The sequence below is a fragment of the Ambystoma mexicanum genome, chromosome 1q, assembly GCF_040938575.1.
Source record: "Ambystoma mexicanum isolate Mex_15411 chromosome 1q, UKY_AmexF1_1, whole genome shotgun sequence".
Classification (NCBI taxonomy): domain Eukaryota; kingdom Metazoa; phylum Chordata; class Amphibia; order Caudata; family Ambystomatidae; genus Ambystoma; species Ambystoma mexicanum.
Genome location: NC_090922.1, coordinates 585,409,227 through 585,435,101, shown reverse-complemented (window position 1 = coordinate 585,435,101; position 25,875 = coordinate 585,409,227). Strand labels below are relative to the sequence as shown.

Here is a 25,875-nt window from a genome sequence, read left to right as displayed (position 1 = left end):
TCCATCCTCTGCAACTAATCCAGAACAGTACTGCGAGACTTATCCTTGGCCTCAAGCCCAGGAACTGTATCTCTCCAGCCATGAAATCTCTCCACTGGCTCTCGTGGCTGCAAGGATCAAGTTCAAGACCCTTTTCATTGTCCACAAGGCTTTCTGGGGCTGGGATCCGCACTACATCCAACGTTATCTTCCAAAATACCTTCCTTCTCAAGCCCTAAGGGTTAGATACTTCTCCAGGCAGAGAGTGGGGGGGTAGATCCTTCTCCCCTGCAGGCGCCTCCCTCTGAAATGGCCTCCCTGACCCTCCCAAACTTGAGCCGGACCACCTGAAGTTCTGGAAGCAGCTCAAAACGTTCCTCTTCTCCTCTGCTTTCTCTCCCTCCCCTGCTGACCTACCTGTCTGCTGTACCAACTGGTTGCTTGGCTACCTTTTGTCTCACTGAGTCAGGCTCTTTCTTGATCAGTCACCATTGCACTGCCTCCATGCCTACCACGCAGATAGGGGCTGTAACTGTAACCCTACAGTCCCTTGTTCTCCTTGCACTACCCAGAGCCGCGCTGCCCTGGTGGCACTTACTCAGAGCATTGCTGCCCTGTTTTCCCCTCCCCTCTCCCTTGCACTTCCCCCCTCCCTTTCCCCTTGCACTTCTCCTTCTCGCACTTGCACAATCTGAATGACACAAGGTTTAGTAAGATCATTTGTCTTGTCCTCACTCAGTTTTCCTTCTCGTCTTGTCGTGCCTAAAAACACTTGTGTACAGGTGCGTTATAAATGACTTATCATATCATAACATATCATTTTATCACAGATGCCCAGAAAAATATACAGTGCCGCAGTAAGAAACGGCTAGACTGGCAGAACCCAAATGCTAGTCTAGCTAGGTAATTACACTTAGCAGGACTGCTTTTTCAGAAATGCCCAGTTAAAAAAATGTCATACCAAACTGAGGAATGACTAGACTGGCTGCACCAAAATACTTCTCTTGCCTCTAATACCACATATCATGCCTGCTTAGCATGGACATGGACGATCATTATGATTTATTGCACAATCCCAACCCCCCACACATCCCTTCTCCCTCCCATCCCCTACCTAAACCTCCAAAATCAGCTAATTGGCCCAGAATTACCTCCATGTCCCTCTTCCTTGTCCCAGTGCTTACGTATGAGGCTCCTTGCCTCACTCGTAAGTACTGGAGGAAGAGTGGGACTAGGAGTAATGAAGATTACAGGTAGCTAAGTCAGGCATTACCTTCATGTACCTCTACCTTATCCCAGTACTTGTGTATGAGGCATAGTGCCTCATACACAAGTACTGCCTCACACACAAGTACTGTGATGAGGAAGAATAGGGCTAGGTGTAAAGACGATTACCAACAATTAATCAAGGTATTAAACACAAGTAGTGAAATTGTGGGCTATGTTGACTTGACTTGACCTGGCTGACCTTCAGAGCAGTTGCCGGACAAAAAAGGACACAGATGTTAAACGGCACCTTGGTTTTGCCGTTAACAAGGGCCCGGCCCAGCAATTACTAATGTACATCATTTCACTGTTAGTACCTGCGTTCAAATGCCAAATTTTTTAAACAATTGAAATTTTGATGAGGGTTTAGTACTTGCATGCCAGGGGAGTGATTGGAAGGGTAGAGCGGAAACAGGAGACCAGTCATTCCCACAGCAGCCCATAAGTGGGTGCTTTCAGACCTAAAGGAGAGAGTTAACTGCTTGTAACATTGAAGCTGCACTAGAATAGTCTCATTAAAATGCGTAAAGAAGTTAGATGCCCCCACACAAATAAGTTTGCTCCTCCCCACCACACGTGAAGTTAGCACCTCTCCCAACATTTGAAATTTAGGTTTTGTTGCGCCCCTGAACACAAGCACACACACCATTCACCATATATACACAAACACTTGCCCTATCAAAACTTCCGATCTAAGGTTGTCTTATGGTTGAAAACGTATGCCTTCAAACACATCCAGGTGTCAAGTCCTCTCATATTCCTGCCATATGTACATACTGTTCCTACATGTGTTTATCTGTATATATGTATATAATCGTGCTATTACTATTACTGTGTGTATGTATATATTGTTGTTGTTGTAACTAAGCTTCGCATATACATGTAACTGCTGCGCCCTGTTACCTTAGGGTATGCTCGCGCATTACAAATAATAAAACAAACAAACAAACAAACATGCACACCCAGCCATCCATATATTTAAGAGTGCACTCTTACACCCAGGCAGCCACCCATACATTTAAGTGTGCACCCTTTCACCATACAGACACACCCAGGCAGCCACCCGTACATTTAAGTGTGCACCCTTTCACCACACAGGCACACACCCAGGTACCTACCAATACATTTAAGTGTGCACCCTTTCACCATACAGCCACACCCAGGCAGCCACCCATACATTTAAGTGTGCATCCTTTCACCGTACACGCACACCCAGCCACCCATGAATTTGTGTGCACCCTTTCTCCATACACTCACACAGGCAGTCACCTATACATTTAAGTGTGCACCCTTTCACCATACCCTCACACAGACAGTCACCTATACATTTAAGTGTGGACACTTTCACCATGCAGGCACACCCAGGCAGCCACCCATACATTTAAGTGTGTATCCTTTCACCGTACACGCACACACGCATACCCAGCCACCCATACATTTGTGTGCACTCTTTCGCCATACACTCACACACGCACACGTCATGGGTTGAGGTGAGCCATAATACTTCAAAAATACATTGGGCCTCATTAGGACCCTGGCGGTGATGGTATGAACAGTGCCGGTAAGGCACCGGCAACGTTCATACCATCCCGCCGCATTACGAGTTCTACTTGCAGGTTCCTGACAGCCCGCCAGGTCTGGCCGGCAGTGCTGTTAAGTAATATAATAATTTCGGTAAATTAACCACTTTCAAAACATTAATCCTACCGATCCAAGATATTGACAGTGGGCCCCATTCCTGCAATTTTTTTCCCCAACTTCACCTACTAAGGGGGGATATTTCACCGTGTAGACCGAGTCAATGGGCCTCATTACGACCCTGGAGGTAACCTAGAGGGTACTGGGCCCTCCATTCTGACCTTGGAGGGCCCAGTATTTCCCCATTCAGGGAATCCGGACCCAGTACATTCCCATTCCCATTTGAGCCCCCATAAGGCTCAATGGGAATGGGGAGGATGCAAACAACGGGCCCCTTAATGACGGGCCTGTTTGCATCCTGGTCCGCTCGCGGGACCCGCTTGTCTTGTCCAGCACTAAAGGCAAGTAAAATGTATTTTAGTAACTTGTTACATCTGTATGTCCCGATGAATGAAGATGAAATATGGCATAACATATTCACTAGTAAAAAATTGGCAATTAGAATCATCATTACGCAATATCTAGATCTCATCTTATCATCGGTAAACATTGACCCCAAATAGTGACAGAAATGATAAACCAGATGAACATTTGCATAGAACTTGCAATAGACTTGTTTTAATCACTATATGATTTGGCTTGTAGAGTCAACACATGGAAGCATAATTTATGATGAAATAATCATGGTTTGGAATTTATACAATTACTACAATGTCATTCAAATTGCTGAACATTATACATGTAATTGTTGCTGTTCATATCCCTGTATGTTTTTATTATATTTGAAAGGTTGATTTTGTCAGCCAAACCAAATAAAAAGAAAATAATAATAAAAAATGTGTATCAAGACCACACAATTCAGGGTTGGCCTCTCTCATAGGCCTCAGGTTTTAACCTTCATAACAGGCCTCTCTTTTAGGCATTGGGTTACCGGACTCACAATACAACTCTTTCCTAGGCTTCAGGTGCAGCATTCATAGCATGCCTCCCTATTAGTCCTTGTGTTAAATGTTCACAGCATGCATTAGCTTAGACCTTGTCCCAAAGGACTCACAGCAAGCCCTTGTCCTTGGCCAATCCTGTCAGGGCCTGGAACCTTGTTATCTTTCCCCAGGGGTCACAAGCAAAACACCAAAGGCTTTAGCTTTCCATTTCCCACACCTTCCTAGGGCTCATTGCTGCATTCACAATGGACGTTTCTCCTCTGCCTTGCTTTCAGCATTCACAGCACGCCTCTCTTATGCCCTGTGTTACAGGCCTCACAACAGGCCCCTCTCCTATGGCTCGGCCCATCTGGCTAGGTCCTGGAACCCCTTATCCTTCCACAGGGTTACGGTGCAGACCCCCGGCTTTGGCTCGCCAGTTCCCCCATGGAGTGAGAAGCTCTGCGGTGCCATTCAAGTCAACCTTCCTCCTCCAGGGCCTAAAAGCTGTTGCCCTCTCCTTCAAGCTTTTCCAGACCAACACTGCCTTCCTCCAGACAGCAGTCCTTCCAGCCTTACCTGCATGAGTCACCCCCTTCCAGCAGCCTCCCCTTGTATAAAGGGAGCATTTTGTATTGTATTTTTCAGTGTTTATAAAAGTGTAAGGGTTATTTAAACCAATTCATGTAAATAAAAAATAAAAAAATAAAATTAAATAAAGGGTGCATCAGCAGATCTGTATCCATGAAGGACAGGTGCATGATTGGTTACTTCCTAGTGTTCCTTGTCTCCCTTCCTGGATTGGTTATACTTGGTAGTGAACCCATTTCCTCTTACTATCTCTTTAATGATTGCTTCTTGGTATTGCACAATGGCTGCATTGATGTCCTCTTTTCTGGCCTGAAACTGAGGAGTTATTAAGGGATCTGCTGCACCACCTTGGAAATCCTTCAGGCTAGAACTGTGGTTCTGCAGAATTTCAAATAGTTGCATGATTCACCACCTTATAAGTGCCAAAGATAATCCATTGCATCGTATTTGGCATACAATATTATTATCTCTGTCTACTGGGCTCTCTATATGTTGTTTGAACACAATACTGTGGAAAGCTTTGACATTGTCTGAGGCCGGTATCCTTACAGATGGCTGTTACTGAGGCATACTTGTAGTTTAAGTTCCTTCTTTTGGCTAATGGACTACTGAGTGGAGCTAGAGAGCTACAGGGGAGTAACAGGTCTCTGGGGAGGCACATCGTGGGGTGACTGGTCCAGCCCTTCCCTACTGGCTCCCTTCTAGGTTATCATGGTCAGTCCGGGGAATTTAACACAAGCCATGGTGGAGCAGGTACTCACATGGATATGGTCTCAGCCAACTGAGGTCCACGGGTGCCTCCCACCATCTAACCATTTTGTCAGGGATCCATAGGGCTCACTGTAAACATAATTCTATACAATTTCACAATCGTCAGATGGAGCCCTACAAACTCACATGCACTTGGCTCAGTGGCAAACCATGACCCTTGGCAAAATATTGATTCATATACCGAAACCTGGATGGCAGCTGTGATTGGTCCATTTGCTTAAAAAGACCCCACACAAATCGATGCATGCTGGGTTTATATGTGTCCCTCCTGTTTGTAATACCTTGTGATCAGCAGTTCCTTTGTTTACATGTAAGAATCCATTGCATGCTAATATAATCTGAGCCAGTTGGTTGATGTGTACTATGACGCCAATGTACAGCACAAAGTAATTAGAAGCATACTTTGTAGAGCTCAAACAGTCATTCAATCCTGTAAAATAGACATCAATGCAGACTCTTATTCTTGCTCTCACCAACTTTAGGGCCTCTGGAAATCAAAGTTCACCCTGGAGAACACAAAAGAGGACAATTTCTACAAGCATGATGGGCAATCTTGTGCCGTCCCTACTATGTACCAAGAGAGCGTGTTCCGTTACGGTATGTTCGTGGATGACAAGGTTGAGGTGCTAGAGATGCCGTACAAGGGAGATGACATCACTATGGTGGTGGTACTGCCCTCACCGGATTCTTTACTGTCGAGTGTGGAGCGAGAATTGACATGCGACAAGCTGAATGAATGGCTGGGGATGCTGAAGGAGATAAAGTTGTCTGTCTACCTGCCACGCTTCCGCATTGAAGATAGTTTCAGCGTGAAGGAGAAGCTAGAACAAATGGGCCTGACGGACCTCTTCAGCCAAGGGAAAGCCAACCTGCCAGGTCAGTGTGGAGTGCAAAAACTGGTTTGTTTACCTTGATGTTGAATGAAAGCATCCATTCCCCCGTTGACAGAATTATATAAGACCAAGATCTCTAGTGTCCCATCAAACTCCCTGAGAAGTAGAATGTAGGTCTTCTCTTCTGGGGCATATGCCAAGTATGGAGAAAGGAAAATTGAGGGAAGAGAGCCTAATAGCATGCTCAAAGTGCAGCAAACTAACAAGGCTGCAGTGATGAGGTTTTGGAGAGAACAAAGCCTTAAAAGTATATTCTCTGGAGAGTTTGGAAGGCTTGTATTTTTTCTAAATGTCCGCTTTGTAGAGATTCAAGCCTATTTTTATTTTATAAGCAAACCTGCCATTAACCCCTTTGATTGTTTCACTGGCTGAAGCGGTGATCAGACAAGAACTACTTCTCCTGGCAAGCACATAGAAACAGAGGCAAATGCCACATGCAGGTCAACCCTGAAGCCCAGAAGAAAGGTATAAAGGGCCCCTGCCACCCCCTTCATTGAAGACAAGGAATTCCATATGAATAAGGGAGAGATAACTGAGGTCCACATACATGGGCAAAAGTAAGGTCACTATAGCAAATATAGTATTGATATCAGTATGCACACTAATGTAGTACAGTGTGATAGCTGAGCTTCTTTGTACATTCTCAGTATGTTAGGTTGGGCTAATATGATTTTCTCCAACACTGGATTTTTCATACATTCATATGCTGTTTGAATATTCACTGTCGTCATGCTGAGAATCCTCTGTAGCATTAACGTAGTTTGCATTTAAATTTTAAAACAGCTGTCCCTTTAGTGCTCTGTTAGTTATTTTGGGTCATATTGCCACACAGCGAATTGACAGGTCTCCTTTAGCTCCACCCCCAGAGGCCATCCTCAGATTTTTTTTTACTGCACGTTCAGAATTGGCAGCCCTCAAAAAAACTCAATTCTTTGTTGATTTGATCATTGTTTCTTTGTTTTTGTACTGTTTCTTCTACTCTTCACTACTTCAGAAATGTCCTCTGCCTGTCGGTGTTCCAGCTTCTTTTTCGGCCCTTTTTAGTTGAGGCCTTGGAATTGTGTCTGTGAAGCTATGGCTGATACCAGAAAGAAGAGCAGTACACAGCCTGTGCTATCTATTACTTGAAGAATGCTTATGTAGAGGATCTTCATGATGACTGCCTCTACTGTCTTTATGCTGACCACGAGATCGATGACTGTTCCATCTGCATGTCGTTCTCCAACAAGATGCTTTGAGACCATCACTAGATGTTGGTGACTTGGTAAGACGATGATGATGCAGCCTCTGATATGGCCTCTGTCCGTAGCCATGCTTCCCTCAGGCAGAGCAGATCCATGTCCAAGAGGTCAAGGTCTCATGATGACTCTTCGTATGGGAAAAGAGCGAAAAAGGGACATACGACCCAAGGTTGGGCTGCCACCTCATCGACAGCGTCAACGCCCATGTTCACGATCCCATCGGTGACGGCATCATCATCTAAGTATTCTTCTTCAATGAAGCTCCCATCCCCCCAAGCTGCCAAGTCTTCTGCTCAGCATTTCTCTTTAGCAAAGAAGCTCTTGTCGACACCTCCTGCTGGCCCATCGATGATGACTTTGTCTATGACCCTTACATAGGCCACTAAAGTCTTCATCGACGACCCTGTCTACGGTCCTGAAAACACCTATTCCGACAACGACTTTGTCGATGACTCTGTCGACTGTGCACCATATTCCATTGTCATCTGTGACCACTACGACCACCTTGTCCACAACAAAGGTGCATTGTTCTTTATCGATGGCTCAGAGAGGGGGTTTCCCAGTCTGGGGATTCAGACTCTGCCCTTTCTGCCTTGCCAAGGTCTACAGGTACTTGTCTGATATTTAAGTTGTCTTTATATTTTCCTACGATGGCGATCGGGCCATCTGTAGTCCCTCTTGAGGACATATTGCAACCTGTCAATGAAGCAGACTTTGATGGTATGGTAATGTTTATTTGTTAAGTGCCTATACACAAAGCAAGTGTTTCAAAGCGCTCAAGGAGGGAGGGAACAAGGGAAAAAAAACAACAGTCATTCAGAGCCCTTGAATTTCTGAATGATACAAATCTGCACAGGCAGAGTAAGTGCATATAATACAATTAACAGTAGATAACAGCAAATAGGTCTGAGAGCGATTCTGCAGTTTTTCCAAGTGCATTGAAGCGCCACCATGCAAGGAGGGGGGACAATGGAAGACAGATAGACGAATCTTCAAGTCATGGTACGTTCAGATCGTGCAAGTGCACAGACGGTACAGGAGAGGGGAGAGGGGTGTGTGTGGGGGAGAGGCCACGTGCAGTGGGGCGGGGGGTCTAAGTGCGCCCAGTCATTAAGAAGCTGGGGTAAGTGCTGAGAGATGCTACGCTCATGTTTCATTTACCAACTGCAGTAATGATGAGGCAAGTGCAAAGCCCCGAGGCAAGTACGAGAGGACTGGCGAGGGTGCCAGGGATCTGTGAGACACTGAGGTACACCAAGTGGCCAGTCAGCAAGCTGTGCGGAAAAGGAGGCGTAGAGCGGAGAGAGAGATTAGCAGGGTAGAGGGAGAGGGAAGGAAAAGGAGAAGAGGAATGTCTTAAGGAGTCTCCAGAATTTAAGGAGATCAGGCTCAAGATGGAGGGCGGCAGGGAGGCTATTCCATAGGAAGGCCCCAGATCCAAATCTCTGCTTGGAGAACCAGCTCACACGCAGAAGGATGGAGGTAGATGAGCAGAGGGCTCGGGAAGGACAGTATTTACATAGGCATCGTTGCAGATAGGTAGGTCCCAGTCTCCAGAAAGCCCTGAGGACAACGCAGAGGGTCTTGAACTTGATCCTTGCAGCCACAGGGAGCCAGTGGAGGGATTTCAGCACCAGAGAGATGCTGTCCCTGAGCTTGAGGCCAAGTATAAGTCTCACGGTACTGTTCTGGATGAGTTGCAGAGGGTCACAAAGCAGGGGCAGGAAGGCTGAGAAAGAGGCTGTTGCAGTAGTCCAGCATTGAGAGAACCAGGGCTCTGGAGACAGTGAGCCGCTGGGGGAAGGTGAGAAAAGGAAGAGTACCTCTCAGGAGTGCAGTTGGTAGTTGGATTTTTTAGAGATATCTGAAATGTGAGTGGAGAAGGAGAGAGTGGAGTCAAAGATGACCCCAAGGTTTTTTGCCTCGCAGGTGAGAGTCAGTGTTGTCATTAATGGTTTTGGAAGGGCAGGGGTCCACCTGTTTGGATGAAGCATTCATAAACCAGATTTGTCTGGCGACCTCATCAGGTGTGACGGGAGTGAGAGAAGAGAGGAGAAGTGGTGGATGGGCAAAGGGAGGCTCCAGAGGTGTTGGTGTATGATGTGGTGTGCAAGTGAGAGAGGAAAGGATGTCTTGGGTTTTTGCAGTGAAGTGTACAGCTAGGACCAAGCAAAGGTCCTGGGTGGGTGTGACAGAAGAAGAGGCTGCTGAAGGATTGGCCAGTTCCTTACAGACTTTGAAACATTCGGCCGTGTTGTTTGATGCCGCAGAGATGCAGGCTTGAATAAAGACTCTTTTTTTGGTCTGGATGTCGATATTTCCTTTGAAGGATGCGGCAGGCCAGTTTGTCAGTGGGTCTGCCTGACGAATTCCATTTCCGCTGAGCTGCCCTACACTTGCGTTTAAGGGCCGCCAGATCAGAGTCGTGCCAAGAGTTGCCCTTTTGTGGAAGGCATCAGTTGGACCCTCAAGACAGGGGCAAGTGTATAAAGGGTGTAAGAAATAGAGAGGTTGAAGTTAGCGAGGGCTGTGTCAGGGTGGGAGTCAACCGTAGGAGTCCGAGGCGGAGAGTAGGTGGAGGAAAAGGCAGCCACTGTCACTCTTTTCATGGGTATGGTGACTTTGAAACCGAGTAGCCTCACCGGGTATGCCGATGCAAACGGTGAGTAAAGCTTCAAGTGTGAGGAGAGAAGAGAGTGGTCTGTCCAAGAGAGAGAGGTAGTGAGAAGGATAAAGACAGGGGTGTCAGTGGAGATGACAGCATCCAAAGTGTGGCCCGCTATGTGTGTGTAGAGCCAGAGGGTAAGATCGAGGGGGAGAGAGAATTGCATAGGCTGCGGAAAGGTCCTGAGTAGTTAGGAGAGTCCAGATGGATGTTGAGGTCATCCAGCAGGAGGAGTTGAGAGGAGGAGGAGAGTAGAGAGGAGGGCAGGTCAGCCCCTTCTGCGAGGAAGAGAGTGGACTGTCTTGGCAGCTGATAGAACGTGGCCATAAGGAGAGAAGATTTAGGAAAGAGAGAGGGCCTGCAGACTAGGCACTCGAAGGATGAGTAGGCCTGAGTCAGGATGATGGACACAGGTATCCATTCTGGGAAGATCAATGCCACTCCCCCTCCTGACTCCTTGGACCTGGGCAAAGAGAGGAATTTGTATCCTTCTGGGAGGAGTGTGTCAAAGCTCATGATAGAGCTGTCCTTGAACCATGTCTCTGTGATGGCGAGCACATCAAGATCCATGCGTTCAAGGAGGTTGCAGATGTCGGACGAGTGTTTGACAGTAGAGCGAGTGTTAAGCATTGCATTATGGAGCAGCATGCCATCTTTGAAGGACGTCCACGGGGGGGGGGGAGTGGCAAGAGAGCCAGAGGGATAGTGGAGCCTGTACAGAGGAGGAGGAAGGCATAGTAGGCAAAGGATCCTGTGCAGAGGAGGAGGAAGGCACAGTGGGCATGGGAGCCTGTGCAGAGGATGAGGAAGGCACATCAGGCAAGGGAGCCTGTCCAGGAGGAGAGGTAAGGTTTGAGAGGCGAGGTAGGAGCCTGTCAAAGAAAAGAAGGTTGGGTGGAGGACCCTGAACCATGATGGTTCCATTCCGATAAACATTAATGATGACCTTGGAAATGGCAAAGAGGTCAAGGAGGACCTCCCAGCGGGTGCCGCCATTAATGGGAGAAGATGCGCTAGGAGAGAGAAAGGCAACCATCTAGCGAGTCCATAGGTTGTGTGAGGTAACAACAAAGAGGATGTCTGTGAGAGTCTCTGGCGGAAGCCGTGATATAGGTGTCTGCAATAGGAAGGCCTGTGTTGGAGCCCAGTATGTCCTATGTTTCTTCCGGACAGATTTAGTGATAGCAGAGGTATAGGAAATAGAGAAGCAGTTACAGAAGATAGGAGATATAGATAGCGACATAGCTATCTGCAGTTGTGAGGAGGACTCTTACCAGGTTGATGTACTGAGGCACATGGATGGGTGGGGGAACAGGGGGTTGAGGAGGGTGTGGGCAAAACACAGGGGTTCGGGGACAGGTTACGAGGGGGAGGCACTGAGGACAATGTAGGACGCGCAGTACGTTAATGCAGGATGTACTCAACAGCAAACGTAATGCTGTTTGTGAAAAGGTAGCAAAGTAAAGTGCACACAGCAAAAAAACGATTTTAAGGAATAAGAACAGCAAGTACACAGGCAAGTTCAATTTTAGTTAAAGCAAGTACGCAGCCAAGTTCGATTTTAGCTAAAGGAAATTTTTGTTAAAGCAGAAAGAAACACAGTGCAGCATGTGCACACAACCAAGTTCGATTTTAGCTAAAGCAGAAAGATACACAGTGCGACATGTGCACACGGCCAGGTTTGGTTTTAGCTAAAGCAGAAAGAAACACACTGCAGCAAGTCTGAAGCTGAAAAAACAGTGTTGGAAGTGCACACAGCTCAGTTTGAGTTTGGGCTAATACAGCCAATTTTGATTTTATAGAAGGGGCAGCAAACTGTGCAAGGCAGATGGAACACAAGCAATGCTACAACAGCCAAATTTGATTTTGTTTTTTTTTAGAAAAGGTAGTAAACTGTGCAAGGCAGATGGAACACAAGCAATGCCAGAAAAGAATTTGATTTGTTAGAAGGGTCAGCAAACTGTGCAAGGCAGATGGAACACAAGCAATGCTAGAACAGCCACATTCGATTTTTTAGAAGGGGCAGCAAACTGTGCAAGGCAGATGGAACACAAGCAATGCTAGAACAGCCAAATGCGATTTTTAAAAGGGGCTGCAAACTGTGCAAGGCAGATGGAACACAGGTACACAAAACAAGTATGAGATCTAAGAGGAATTAAGTAAGATAAGACGAGGCTGGAACGACAGTAGAAACTTCAGGAGAGTTAGTGATGGACTCACTTTCATGCTGGCGGTGGCAGTCTTTGGAGCAGTAGCAGTGGCAACAGATAACAATTTGTCCATGGATGGATCATCGTTAGGGACCCGGGGCTGTGGCTGTCCAGGCCCGGACAGGGACAGACAAGAGCCTTCGGAGTGGGGCTCTGGGAGGCAGGCTGGCATTAGCCTGCCAGCTTGTTGATTGGGCCTAAGCAGGAGAGGGGCACAATCACAGCCTTCCACCAAGAGGGCCAGGCACTCCAGTGCCTAGGCAAAGAGGAGAGCCATCTTGGAAATCATACAATTCTGCCAAAACAGTGTAATCCGGCCACAAAGCACCCGATAAATTTGACGCCACCATTCTGGGAAGCTAACTAAAATTTGAGCTTTACATTTTCCAGTCTTTCCTTTAAATAAAAGTGTTTTCTCTGGGGGGAGGGTTCCGTGCGCAAAGCAATGGATTATGGCCCCATGAAAGCCCAGGGGGGCTTACCTGTGTAGGGTGAGGGAGTCACCAGCTTCCGGAGCAGCCTTGTTGCCGGATTCTGTGCACAATGCAGTGGTCAGGAAGGTGTGTTTTCTAACAATGACACCTATGCAGATGTACCAATTACCCCTCCAGTTGGTGGTTAGAAAACTATGCCGCCCCTGTGAGCTATTCCTGCTCCTACTGGGCCATCACCAAGGTAGACTCACACTCAACCAGAGCCTTGTGACCTTTCTATGGCCATCCTATCCACTCTACAGGTTTTGGTCTCAGAGTTGCAGTATAGGCTACCTGTCCCAGCTTTGCCTCTACGAGAGGATCTTCCTGCTACCGGTTGCCTGCTCCTCCACCTACTACTGGATGCCTCTGCTCTTCCTCCTCTTACCAACCTTACAGATACTGACTCAGAAGATTCAGTCTCTCAAGGTTGAGTGTCCACTCACACTAATACCTGTGATGAGTTTGATAATGCTGTACCTGGGGATGATGAGCCTGAGCATCCTCCACTCATAGATTCTTCCCCTGATGAGATTGGTTCCTTCCATGTCCTCATGTCCAGGGCTATTAAACTGTCTGATCTCATCACCAAGGAGCAAAGGAAAGGTTTCTTGTACCACCGCCGGGAGCAAACAAGAAGGTCTCTGGTTGCCATACCCGTCATTGAGGACATCTGGGAAGACAGTCTCTTGACCGTGAGGAATGATTTTTCTGCACCTCTCAAGAAGGGCAAATTTGAAGTACAAAGCTCCTGATTGGATGCCTGAGTGTCTATGGAGGCAACCAAGTGTCGACTCACTGGAGTCAGAGACGGCCCGAGAGTGTTTAGCTAATCCGTCCTCTCCCTGCTCAGTCCGCCATTGGCTAAAGTTATGGTTATCCTGCCCCACTATGACAGGGAGTTATGGTATTTCTCCAGCACTAGATCTTTCATGCATTCACATGTACTTGAATATTCCCTGTTGTCAGGCTGGGAATCCTCTGTAATATTAAAGCAGTTTACCTTTACATTTTTAAACTGCTTGTCACTTTAGTGCTCCATTAGTCATTTCGCTCATACTGCTCACAGCCAATTAGACAGTTCCCCTTAGCTCCATCCCTGGTGTATACTTTAAGATGTTTTACTGCACAGTAAGTGTTAAGAGTCCTCACGAAATCTCTCTTCAGATATTCAGCGATTTTGTCCATTTTTGATCTGTTTTTTCCATAACATCATCTGGTTTGGTGCTGTGTTTCATACCACCGGCTGGTGTGAACATTCAGCACATTCCATCCCCTCCGGGGTCACTGTACTCTTCTGTCCCATCTGAGGCCTTCAGTAGTTTGTGGACATCAATGCCGGCACGAGGAAGAAACGCCTCTTCAAGGCCTGCTTGACTTATCACCTGAAGAACTTGTACATCGAGGATCTTCATGAGCAATGTCTCTACTGTCTGTACCCGGATCACGACTTGAACAACTGTACCATCTGCCAGTCGTTCTCATCCAGAACCGCAAGGACCACCACCACTGGAAGTTAGTAGCTTGGCTGGATGAAGGTGCCGGGGCCTCTGGCTCAGTCTCTGTCTGTAGTTATGCCTCCGCACAGCAGACCCGTAACACGCACTTCCTCATCAAAGAGGTTGAGGTCCCATGAAGAATCTGCCTGTGGAAAGAAGGCAAAAAAGGCACATGGATCGCACAGTCAGGCTGCTCCCTCGTCGATGATGTTGTTGATGTCTTTGTCTATGCTGACAGTCACCTTGTTGATGACTACGGCACCCAGGACACCTTCAGCTGTGGCTTCATCATCTAAGCACTCTTCAGAGAAGCAATGTTTGTCCATGACTACAGTTCCTCCTTCTACACCATCCTTTATTTTAAAATGTTTTTATTGGCATTTCAATAATACATATAAAATAGCAGAGTTATAGTTACCATATACCAACGAAAGGGGAAGAAAAGGAGAAAGGGAAAGGGAAAACACATTTAACTAATAACCCTTCTACGCCATCCTTGTTGATGACCCCATTGATGGCCCAATACGTCTTTGACGACATCCATCATCCTGTCGACGACTCCATCGGCCACCTCGTCTCTGACCAAATCATCAATGTTGATGACCAAAACATTGTCTACGTCTAAAGGCACTACGCCAAATACCTTGTTGCCATCTAAACCTACTCCGTCACCAAGCATGTCTTCATTGTGCACGATGCCTACTCAAAGGCACTTGGTTTCCTCTTTTCCAAAGGGAGTTGCTGTGGACAGGGATGGCCCGTCAGCATTGTCTTATCTCCCCGCGCCAACTTATGCTCGGCCACTGTTTTCACTGGCTCCATGTACGCTGCCTGCGATATCTTGTCTGCCCATGGCCCTTCCTGAACAACTGTTAGGGCAGGGTGCTGAAGATGAGATGGATGTACCAGAGGAAGTATTCTCCGATGACGAGAAAGATCCTGGGACTTCCCTTGCGAACATGCAGCCACCGGCTCCACCAAAGCGAAGCAAGCCCCTGCTCAACCTTCTCCAATTACACCTGCTCCAGTGGGCATGCCCTACGTGCCTCCTCAGGCTCCTGTGGCTCATATGTCCTGAAGCTCGAAGGACATATCTATTGACATCCTGTCCACACTACAGACACTGGTTTCAGAGCACCAGCAGAGGCTCCCAGCTCCACCATTGCCTTCTCCAGCAGAGCACTGTGTTTTCCCTGCAAAGAAAGGTTTGTCTCCTCCACCCCCCCTTTTCTATGGGGAGCTCTTTTTCCACCATTCACCCTCAGAGATATGGACACAAACGACGATAACTATCCCACGGACGCTTACTCTACAGAGGAGTTTAAGGATCTGGTGCCAGGCGACAGTGAGCCAGATCATCTACCTCTAAGAGATTTGCCTCCTGACGAGATTGGCTCTTTTCATGCCCTCATGTCATGAGCTGCAAAGCTGTTTGATCTCCTCCCTGAGCAGCAGAAAATGGAGGGATTCCTTTATCTGAGGCGGGAATCTGCCAAATGTCAATGGTAGCCATTCCAGCGCTAGAAGACATTTGGGAGGATGGCCTTTTGGTAATGAGCAATCCATTCTCAATGTCACCAAAGAAAGATTGCTTTGAAAAGAAATATAAGATCCCAGATTTGGCACCCAAATTCCTACGCATGCAGCTCTGCCTGGACTCAGTTATCTCAGCAGCCGCCCATAAGTGCTCGGCCAATCCCTCGTCCCCTTGTATGGTACCCATAGACAAGGAGGGCAAACAGCTGGACGCTTTTGGCAAGAGGGTCATCTCTACAGCCGCCACCACCATCAAGGCAGCTAATTCATTAGCAATCCTCTCCTGCTATGACCAGGAGCTATGGTTCAAGCTGGGACCAATTGTGAATTTTCTCCCAGACGATAAACGGGATGAGGCACTTACACTGCTGCATGAGAGGGAAGCAACATCAAACCATTCCGTCTATATTGCTGTTGACGTTGAGGATACAGGATTCTGCCAAATGGGTAACAGTGCAGTGTAACAACTTCAAGAGTGATTTAAACCCACCAATTTATGGCTGGTGGTCTAGTCCAAGTTTTTCGATATGCCTTTTAACGGCATTGATCTATTTGGAATAAAGGTAGATGAAACCCTACAAGCCATCAAGGCCGACACCGAAAAAGCTTGTTCGCTTGGTACCTGCAACAGCATCGCCAGTCTATTTGTTTAGGGAAATCGAGATTCTCAAGAACCTCAAGGGATTATATATCATCCTACCGTCCGCAGACGCCAAGGGCCAGCACCTCACAATAGGGTTACAAAGGAAGATCACAGTCTTCTTACAGAGGGGATCAGCGATGACAAGGGGCCTCCTCCAGAGGCCAGATGTCACGATGCCTGCCCCTAGACATCCGGAACAGGTCCATCTGTCCAGGGAACAGGCACCCAAGAAGACACAGGAATTCCCAAAACCCCGCCTAGGGGCTATATGGGTTCAGTCCTGGCGCCATAGGCGCCAGGCTCATATTGCCAACCTTAAACTATGCAGGTCATCCTGCAAAGAACTCATGTACAGGCCATCATGAGGCCATGAAGGGACTACTTTCCTTTAGGAACTATTTTGCTGCTTGGGTGTGGTACTGGAACTTCTTACCTGGGAACTACTATTTTGATGCTATTTAAACCATGCCCGAAGAGCAGCACACGCTTCACGTTATTCTGCATTTTAGCAGCGTAACGCTCACCGTGTCTGCAGTCCAGCATCCAGTCTACAGCTACACCCGTCTTGTGTCCGGAGCCGATCCTAGTGAAAAGGAAAGAAGAAGAGAAGGTTAGAACAAGGAGATTTCCATTTGGTCATCATCTTTTCCTGGAGCAGCCGCACCTGTGGATAAAGGAAAAAGACAGAATCGGCGCCCGAAACAACAGCATCTGAAAAGACAAGAACAAACAAAAGGTGACCAGGGTTCTGCCAAAGACATTCTTTTACTTACCGCAGGATACTTACTCCGAATTTTACCGCTCGAGGCAGCGCTGGTCACCATCCTATGTTAGAAATTTTCGGCAAGGCGCCACACCTGCAAAGAAAATAGAGAAATATTGGTTAATTACATTTGGAACAATATTACTTGCTAGACAGTGCTTGGTACAAACTGACTCTTACCTAAGCGCTACCTTCATCCATCGAGGCGAACTCACTCCTTGGATCACGCTGAAAGGGAAAAGGTATGAAAGGAGAAAGAGTGAATTAACAGACATTTGAACTCTAAAAGAACTATACATTCGGTTTACACACTACTTACCTCGGAGTCATTGTTGTCTGGAACTCTGCCAAATACCTTCGGATCAGTGAAGTAACTGAACCTCTACGTGCCCGTGCACTCCACGCAGGCTGGAGAGTTCATCCTTCCAAACAATAAGGTGAGACTTCATGAAGGGGAATACTGGAAGTTTTCAGGGAAAATAGTGTTAGTGTAACCTCTCTACCACGGGTGGCTAATCCCCTTTACTGCTTTTAGGAAAATATTCTTGCGGGCCAGGCAGACGAAACTGAGTTGGCAAGTGTAGCTGATCATCACTTCGCTACGAGTCACACTGGTGGAGACAGCAGCAGTCCAGCTTCGTTCGACGCTCCTGTGGAATCCAGGTGAGCGTAACAGAACGCGAAGCCTTACTACAAATCTCCACCCGGGCGTTATGGAGACCTCAGAGACTGACCAATTAGCCCCACTACTGGGAGAACTAAGGACTGAAGTGCATTCTGCCCATCAAGAGACTAATGCTCTTTGGAGATAACTGATTGTGGCAAAAGAACGTACGGATGATCTCGCCAGGCAATTACTTCAAGCTCAAGCTGGGCACACACCTTTACATGGACTCGGGGGAGCTTCTGCCCAAGCTCAATCAAGTAATCCAGTGCAAGTAATTTTACCAGGGACAGTTCCTTTAGCACCGCCAGAACGCTTTACGGGGGACCAAAAAAGGTTTGCCGTGTTTATGAACCAGTGCCGCCTACATTTTTTATGTAGACCTGGAGCCTTTCCGAATGATCAAGCAAAGGTAGCCTTTGTACTATCGTATCTCAGTGGCAGTGCAGCCGATTGGTCTATTGCACTAGTCAACCAGGATGACCCTCTTCTTCGGGATTTTCAGGGTTTTCAACTAAGCATGGAAAGACTATTTGCCCGACATTCCCAAGGCCAAGCTTTGGATAACGATCTTTTGTCCTTGCGTCAGGGTAACCAGGATCTGCTGACCTACATCGCAACCTTCAATAGGTTGGTGGTAGAAACCGGATGGCCAGAGGTCAAGCGGATTACGCTATTTCATCGTGGGCTACGAGGTGAACTAAAAGACGTTTTGGCACAAGTAGTGAACCCACCTCAAGATTGTGCTGAATACATAGACCTGGTTGTCCATTTGGATCACAGACTTCAGAATCGGAAGGCTGATCGGGCTAGATTCAAGAATCGAGTGTTGGTAAGACCTAAGGACAACGTCACCCCCTAAGGAACTGATGTATATGAACCCATGCAAATTGGGGGGGGTTAAAGGACCTTTGACTCAAAAAGAAAGGGACAAGAGGCAGCAGTTACAATTGTGTTTGTATTGTGGAACCTCAGGTCATTTTTTACGGGATTGCCCAGTGAAACCACCTAAGAAGGTGGTAGGAGTCGCTGACAAAATCAATATGGAATCAGAGCCGGGAAACGACCACGCCCGACAAGCGTAGAGGTCCACTTGCTGAGCATGAAGAAGGACACTCAGACCTCGCACCTAATTATACCAATGGTCCTTATAGATCGAAGGCAACCATCTCGTATGCACGCAGTGTGAGCATACATAAATAGCGGAGCCATAGGAAACTACATGGATCAAGAATTGGCTACAAGGATGAAACTGCCTCTTTGCAAAAAACCCACAACTGATGTAATCACCACCGTCGATGGGACCAAAATAGCTTCCGGTCCAGTAACTCATTCAACTATGGAGATGACACTGTTGGGTCAAGATGGGCATCGAGAGAGCATTGTGTTTGACTTAATCAAGGCCCCACATTTCCAAATAATTCTGGGAATGCCATGGTTGGAAACTCATAATCCTTGTATTGACTGGCGAGAAAAGAGAGTGACTTTCTCGGATGGTGCACCCACTTATTACCCTGAAAGAACTTTGATCAAAAGACTAGCTACAGTCACGAATCCGATAACTCAGTTACCCCAGGAATACCAGGAATTTCAGGATGTTTTCCAGAAAGACCAAGCAAACACGTTACCACCCCACTGATCATATGATTTGCAGAAGGACCTCCTACCCGGCGCTCAAATTCCATGCAGCAGAATCTACGCCCTCACTGAACCCGAAAATCTTCATTCACAGCAATATTTGGATCAATACCTCGCTAATGGCTTCATTCGCCCGTGCAAGTCTCCGGCAGCATCGTCTTTATTCTTCGTCCCTAAGAAGGAAGGTGACCTTAGGACTTGTATTGACTATCGCGCATTAAACCAAATAACGGTAAAAAAACGATACCCGTTGCCCCTGATCCCAGAACTACTGGACCAAGTAAAGGATGCTCGTATCTGCACTAAGTTCGATCTCCGAGGGGCATATCATCTGGTACGAGTGAAAAAAGGCGACGAATGGAAGACTGCCTTCCGTACCAAATACGGATTGTTCGAATACCAGGTGATGCCTTTCAGGCTTTGCAACGCACCGGCAGCCTTCCAGTATTTCATGAACGATGTCCTTCGTGAACTCATAGACGTCTGCGTTGTTGTATACATAGACGACATCTTAGTACACTCTTCATCTAAATCAGACCATGTGAAGCACGTTCGTGCTGTACTAGAAAAACTACGCCAGCATAAATTATATGCGAAATTGGAAAAGTGCGTTTTTCATACTTCGGAAGTTGAATTCCTTGGATTTATCCTGACCCCAAATGGAGTTCGGATGGATTCACGAAAGGTGGATGCAATCCTCAAGTGGCCCTCACCTACCTCGATTAAAGGGGTACAGAGTAGGCTTGGATTTGCAAACTTTTACCGCATATTCATTCCTGATTTTTCACATCTTGTGCAACCCATCACGGCTCTTTTGCGGAAAAATAAACGCTTCCAGTGGACAGAAAAAGCTGAAAAGGACTTCCAAGACCTAAAACAGAAATTTACTTCAGCTCCTGTTTTAAAGCACCCACGTTCAGAACTTCCGTACGTGGTTGAAACTGATGCATCCAGCTTAGCCACGGGAGCTGTCGTTTCCCAAAAGGATCCTGAGACTGGTCAACTTCACCCAGTGGTGTTCTGGTCACGGAAAGTTTCAGCACCAGAGTTAAGTCATGCAGTTACCGACAAGGAACTACTGGCCATCAAGTCAGCATTCAAAGCCTGGCGGCATTATCTTCTCGGAGCTCGACACACCATCACCGTAATCACGGATCACAGGAACTTACAATATTTAAAGACAGCCAAGGCTCAATCGTCATGCCAACTTAGATAGGCCTTATTCTATGCGGAATATGATTTTGTGATTACTTACCGGCCAGGTTGTCGAAATGGCAAAGCAGATGCCTTATCTCGTATTGGAATGGGAGAAGCATATTCAAATCCAGAACCAGTACCCATAATTTCGGAGAGAATAATTCTTGGTATAACCACTCTACAGACTCTGGACGACATCCATAAAAAGATTCAACAGCTTTTCGACCTTGCAGCCTTACAAAGCTGGTTGAACAAAGGCAAAGATTATTCAGTCACCGATCACCTGCCATACTATCAAGGACGTCTTTACCTACCAAATAAAGAATTACAAGAACATGTTATCTCCAATTACCATGAGTCTTTGATAGAAGGGCATCCTGGGATCGCTAAAACCGAGGCCAAGATCAAAAGACAATTCTGGTCGCCTACTTGGCAGAAAGACATTAAGTCATTTGTACAGTCTTGCGGTATTTGTGTCCAAAATAAGACCCAGAAAAGGAAACCAGCAGGCCTATTACAACCTTTGGACATTCCGCCTACGCCTTGGCATACCCTATCCCTTGACTTTATTACTGACCTTCCCCCATGTAATGGGTATAACACCATCCTAGTTATAGTGGATCTTTTTTCCAAAATGGCTCATTTCATTCCATTAAAGGGTCTACCTTCAGCCTCGACCTTGGCCAAGGAATTTCTAGAACATATCGTCCAAATACATGGATTCCCCTCCGTATTGGTTTCCGACCGGGGAAGTCAGTTCATTTCTCAGTTTTGGAGGAAATGTTGTCAATTGGCCCAAATCGACATTAGACTATCAACCAGTCACCATCCTCAAACCGATGGTCAAACTGAGAGGACCAATCAGACACTAGAGCAGTACCTACGGTTCATGTTACACTAAACCGAAGGCAATTGGAAAGAAGTTTTGTGGATATCCGAATATGCATACAACTCATTGCACTCAGGAACAGGACAAAGCCCATTTTATACTATAAATGGGCGACATCCTCGAACCTCTGAACTCGATTCGCCCCAACACTTAGAGATGCCCGCCATGAACCATTTACACTACACTATTACACAAGCTTTTAAAAAGGCAACTGAACATTTGAAACGGGCTAAAGAGAGATACAAAAAAAACGCAGATCAACATAGAAGCGAAGCTCTGAAATATCAGATAGGAAACCGAGTTTGGCTGGCTTCAAGACACATCCCTTTAAAGGGGACTCGAACCTTTAACCCTAAGTATTTGGGACCTTACACTATTAAAGCCATTATTAATCCCGTGGCCGTCAAATTGGAGTTACCGTCAAATATGCAAATTCACCCAGTTTTTCCTGTTTCACTTCTAAAGCCAGTACAACCAGGAACAAGGCTAACTAAACCACCTAACCCCATCCTAATAGACGGGGACCCAGAATTTGAAGTAAAGAATATTTTGGACTCAAAAATAGCCAAATCAAGACTTTTTCATCTGGTTGACTGGAAAGGTTATGGTCCACAAGAAAGGTCATGGGAACCAAGTGACAATATTCATGCACCTCGATTGGTGAAAAGGTTCCACCAGAATTTCCTAGACAAACCGGGACCAGTGAGGAAAACAGCCTTAGGAGGGGCCTTGGGGGGCAGTGCTGTCACAATGCCTGCCCCCAGACATCCGGAACAGGTCCATCTGTCCAGGGAACAGGCACCCAAGAATACACAGGAATTCCCAAAACCCCGCCTAGGGGCTATATGGGTTCAGTCCTGGCGCCATAGGCGCCAGGCTCATATTGCCAACCTTAAACTATGCAGGTCATCCTGCAAAGAACTCATGTACAGGCCATCATGAGGCCATGAAGGGACTACTTTCCTTTAGGAACTATTTTGCTGCTTGGGTGTGGTACTGGAACTTCTTACCTGGGAACTACTTTTTTGATGCTATTTAAACCACGCCAGAAGAGCAGCACACGCTTCGCGTTATTCTGCATCTTAGCAGCGTAACGCTCACTGTGTCTGCAGTCCAGCATCCAGTCTACAGCCACACCCGTCTTGTGTCCGGAGCCAATCCTAGAGAAAAGGAAAGAAGAAGAGAAGGTTAGAACAAAGAGATTTCCATTTGGTCATCATCTTTTCCTGGAGCAGCCGCACCTGTGGATAAAGGAAAAAGACATTAAAATAAACCGCATCGCATTGCCAGATGCAGCGCCGCGCCATACTCACCTGTCTTCGGAGCATCTCCACGACCCGGCGCAGCACCCGTTGAATCGCTGCCCGAAACATCAGCATCTGAAAAGACAAGAACAAACAAAAGGTGAGCGGTGTTCCGCCAAAGACATTCTTTTACTTACCGCAAGATACTTACTCGGAATTTTACCGCTCGAGGTAGCGCTGGTCACCATCCTACGTTAAACATTTTCGGCAAGGCGCCGCATCTGCAAAGAAGATAGAGAACTATTGGTTAATTACATTTGGAACAATATTACTTGCTAGACAGTGCTTGGTACAAACTGACTCTTACCTAAGCGCTACCTTCATCCATCCAGGCAAACTCACTCCTTGGATCACGCTGCAAGGGAAAAGGTATGAAAGGAGCAAGAGTGAATTATCAGACATTTGAACTCTAAAAGAACTATACATTCGGTTTACACACTATTTACCTCGGAGTCATTGTTGTCTGGAACTCTGCCAAATACCTTCGGATCAGTGAAGTAACTGAACCTCTATGCGCCCCTGCACTCCACGCAGGATGGAGAGTTCATCCTTCCAAACAATAAGGTGAAATTTTATGAAGGGGAATACTGGAAGTTTTCAGGGAAAATAGTGTTATTGTAACCTCTCTACCACGGGTGGCTAATTCCCTTTACTGCTTTTAGGAAAATATTCTTGCGGGCCAGGCAGACGAAACTGAGTGTGCGGTTGATCATCACTTCGCTACGAGTCACACTGGTGGAGACCGCAGCAGTCTAGCTTCGTTCAACGCTCCTGTGGAATCCAGGTGAGCGTAACACCAGACACTGAAGCAATCCTGACCAGACCCTGGTCCCGACGCCCCACTTTGACACCCCAGTAGGGGGGTGGCTTGCCAACTTTGTCAAATAGTGGAAGTATATCACCACCGACAAATGGGTGTTTGTTCGGCTCACCAGGGCCATATCCTGGAGTTTATTGGGCCCCTGCCCTCCATTCCTCCCATTCCAAAGGCAGGAAAACACCCACTGCAAGAGGTGCAGTCCCACCTAAAAAAAAAGGGCAATCAAAGTTGTACCAGTGCACCTGTGGGGCACCAGAGTATACTTCAGATGCTTTCTGGTGAAGAAAAAGTCAGGAGGTTGGAGACCCATACTGGACTTCGGAAGACTCAACTAGGACCTTAGGAGTTCACATTAACTCCAGCCTCACCATGAATAATCTCAATAGCGCACTCGCCTCCTCCACAGCATAAACTGCTAAACTCATCACACTTAGCATACCCCTCCTCTCCACCGATAACTGCCTGACATTAGCCAGAGCCCTCATCCTGACAAAAATAGACTATTGTAACATCCTACTATTATGCATCTCAAAAAAGAACCTAAACAAACTACAACTCCTCCAAAACAAAGCTCTTAGAGCAGCTTGAGGTATAGACAGAAGAGAACACAAATCCTAGCACAGAAGGGATGCCCGCTGGCTTCCAGTGCAAGCCAGAATTCTCCACAAAACTCTCACCATCACCCACAAATGCATCACAGACAACACCCCCATCTACCTCAGCCAAAGCATTTCCCGCAAAACCTCCACCAGAAAACTCAGATCCAGCACCAACACACATCTCCACATCCCTCGCTTCACAACCTCCAGAGCAGGTAAGACCAGCTTCCCCACAGCAGCTCCCCGCATCTGGAATTCACTCCCCGCCCACCTTAGCAACGAAACCTCCTTCTTGAAGTTTAAGAAATTACTAAAAACCTGGCTATTTAACAAATGCTAACCATCCTATCCTACCCCACTTGCCCCCTCCCCACCTACCCCTGCTCCTCAACTCATGTAACTCATGTAACTGTATGTAAGGTAAATGATTTATTTGTTTTGTGCTCATATGTTATACACATACCCTAGAAGCAACCAACCAAGACACCCTAGAATTTTGTAACTGTATAAGCTCTGTAACTGTATAACCTCACAATGATACATGTAACCTGCGCCTTGACACCCCAGGGTATGGGCGTAAAACAAATGCAACAAATAAATAAATAAAATAAACGTATACCTCAAGTCTCAGACATTGTGCATAGTATCCCTTTAGCACATCTTAGACTAGCTGAAACAAGGGGACTTTCTCTCCTCTCTAGACATAGAGGATGCATACTTCCATATCCCCATTCATCGGCGGCACCAGCACTTCCTCCTATTCAAGGTTGCAGGAAAGCACTACCAATTCAAGGCTCTGCCTTTTGGCCTGAAATCAGCACTTCGGGTGTTCACCACCAAAGGCCTGGCTCCAGTAGCGGCCCATCCTCCAGCGTTCAGGCATTCACCTTTACCCATATCTGGATGAGAAGTTGGTGCGTGCCCCATGACTTCCTCTAGCGGCACAACACACCAAGGATATACGATCCTGTGCCTAACATCATCACTGGGGTTCTCGGTGAACTTTGCAAAGTCTTGCTTACATCTGCTCAAAACTCGCTGTTCCTGGGCTCACACTTCAACACTCTTGCATGTGTAGCCAATTCTTTGGTGGAGAGGGTGAATACCATTCTGAACAAGGTTCAGCAGCTGTCACACATGCTGGTTGCATCAGTCTGCGCTCCATCAAGTCCATCCTTGGAATGATGGCCTTATGCATCCCATTGATCTTGCACTGCAGACTCCGGATGAAACCACTTCAGGAGTTCTTGGACCCCTATTGGCAGCAAATATATTGGGATCTTGGCAGGACAGAATTCGGCACACACCCTCCTTTCAACTAGCCCTCCAATGGTGGGGTCAGCGCCTCAACCTCACTCAGGGAGCCCCCTTTTGCCAAACCAAATCACAGTTACCTTGGATGCCTCCCAGGAAAGATGGGGAGCTCACAGAGAAGAATTCAACGCCAGAAGCCTGTGGTTACCCGAAGAAAAAGCCCTACATATCAAAGCTCTGGAGCTGAGGGCGGTGTTCTGGGCCCTGAAGTCCTTCAAGCCACAATTGCAGAGCTGGGTGGTTCGCGTCTTCACAGACAACACCACCACCATGTTCTATATTTTCGCAAGCAAGGTTGTACTCGCTCTCTGATTCTACAGATGTGCAGGTACTGTGAACATGGGTTCTGGTGCCCAACA

At 46.9% G+C, this 25,875-nt stretch overlaps 1 protein-coding gene across 2 annotated transcripts in view; it reads left to right on the top strand.

The window, feature by feature from the left end:
• Positions 1-25,875, top strand: part of SERPINC1 (serpin family C member 1) — a 209,884-nt gene that overhangs the window by 110,833 nt on the left and 73,176 nt on the right. For both annotated transcript variants that reach the window (XM_069641093.1, XM_069641094.1), the window contains one exon: positions 5,651-6,044. In XM_069641093.1, the coding sequence (XP_069497194.1) occupies positions 5,651-6,044 (394 nt within the window). The remainder of the gene's footprint in view (positions 1-5,650; positions 6,045-25,875) is intronic.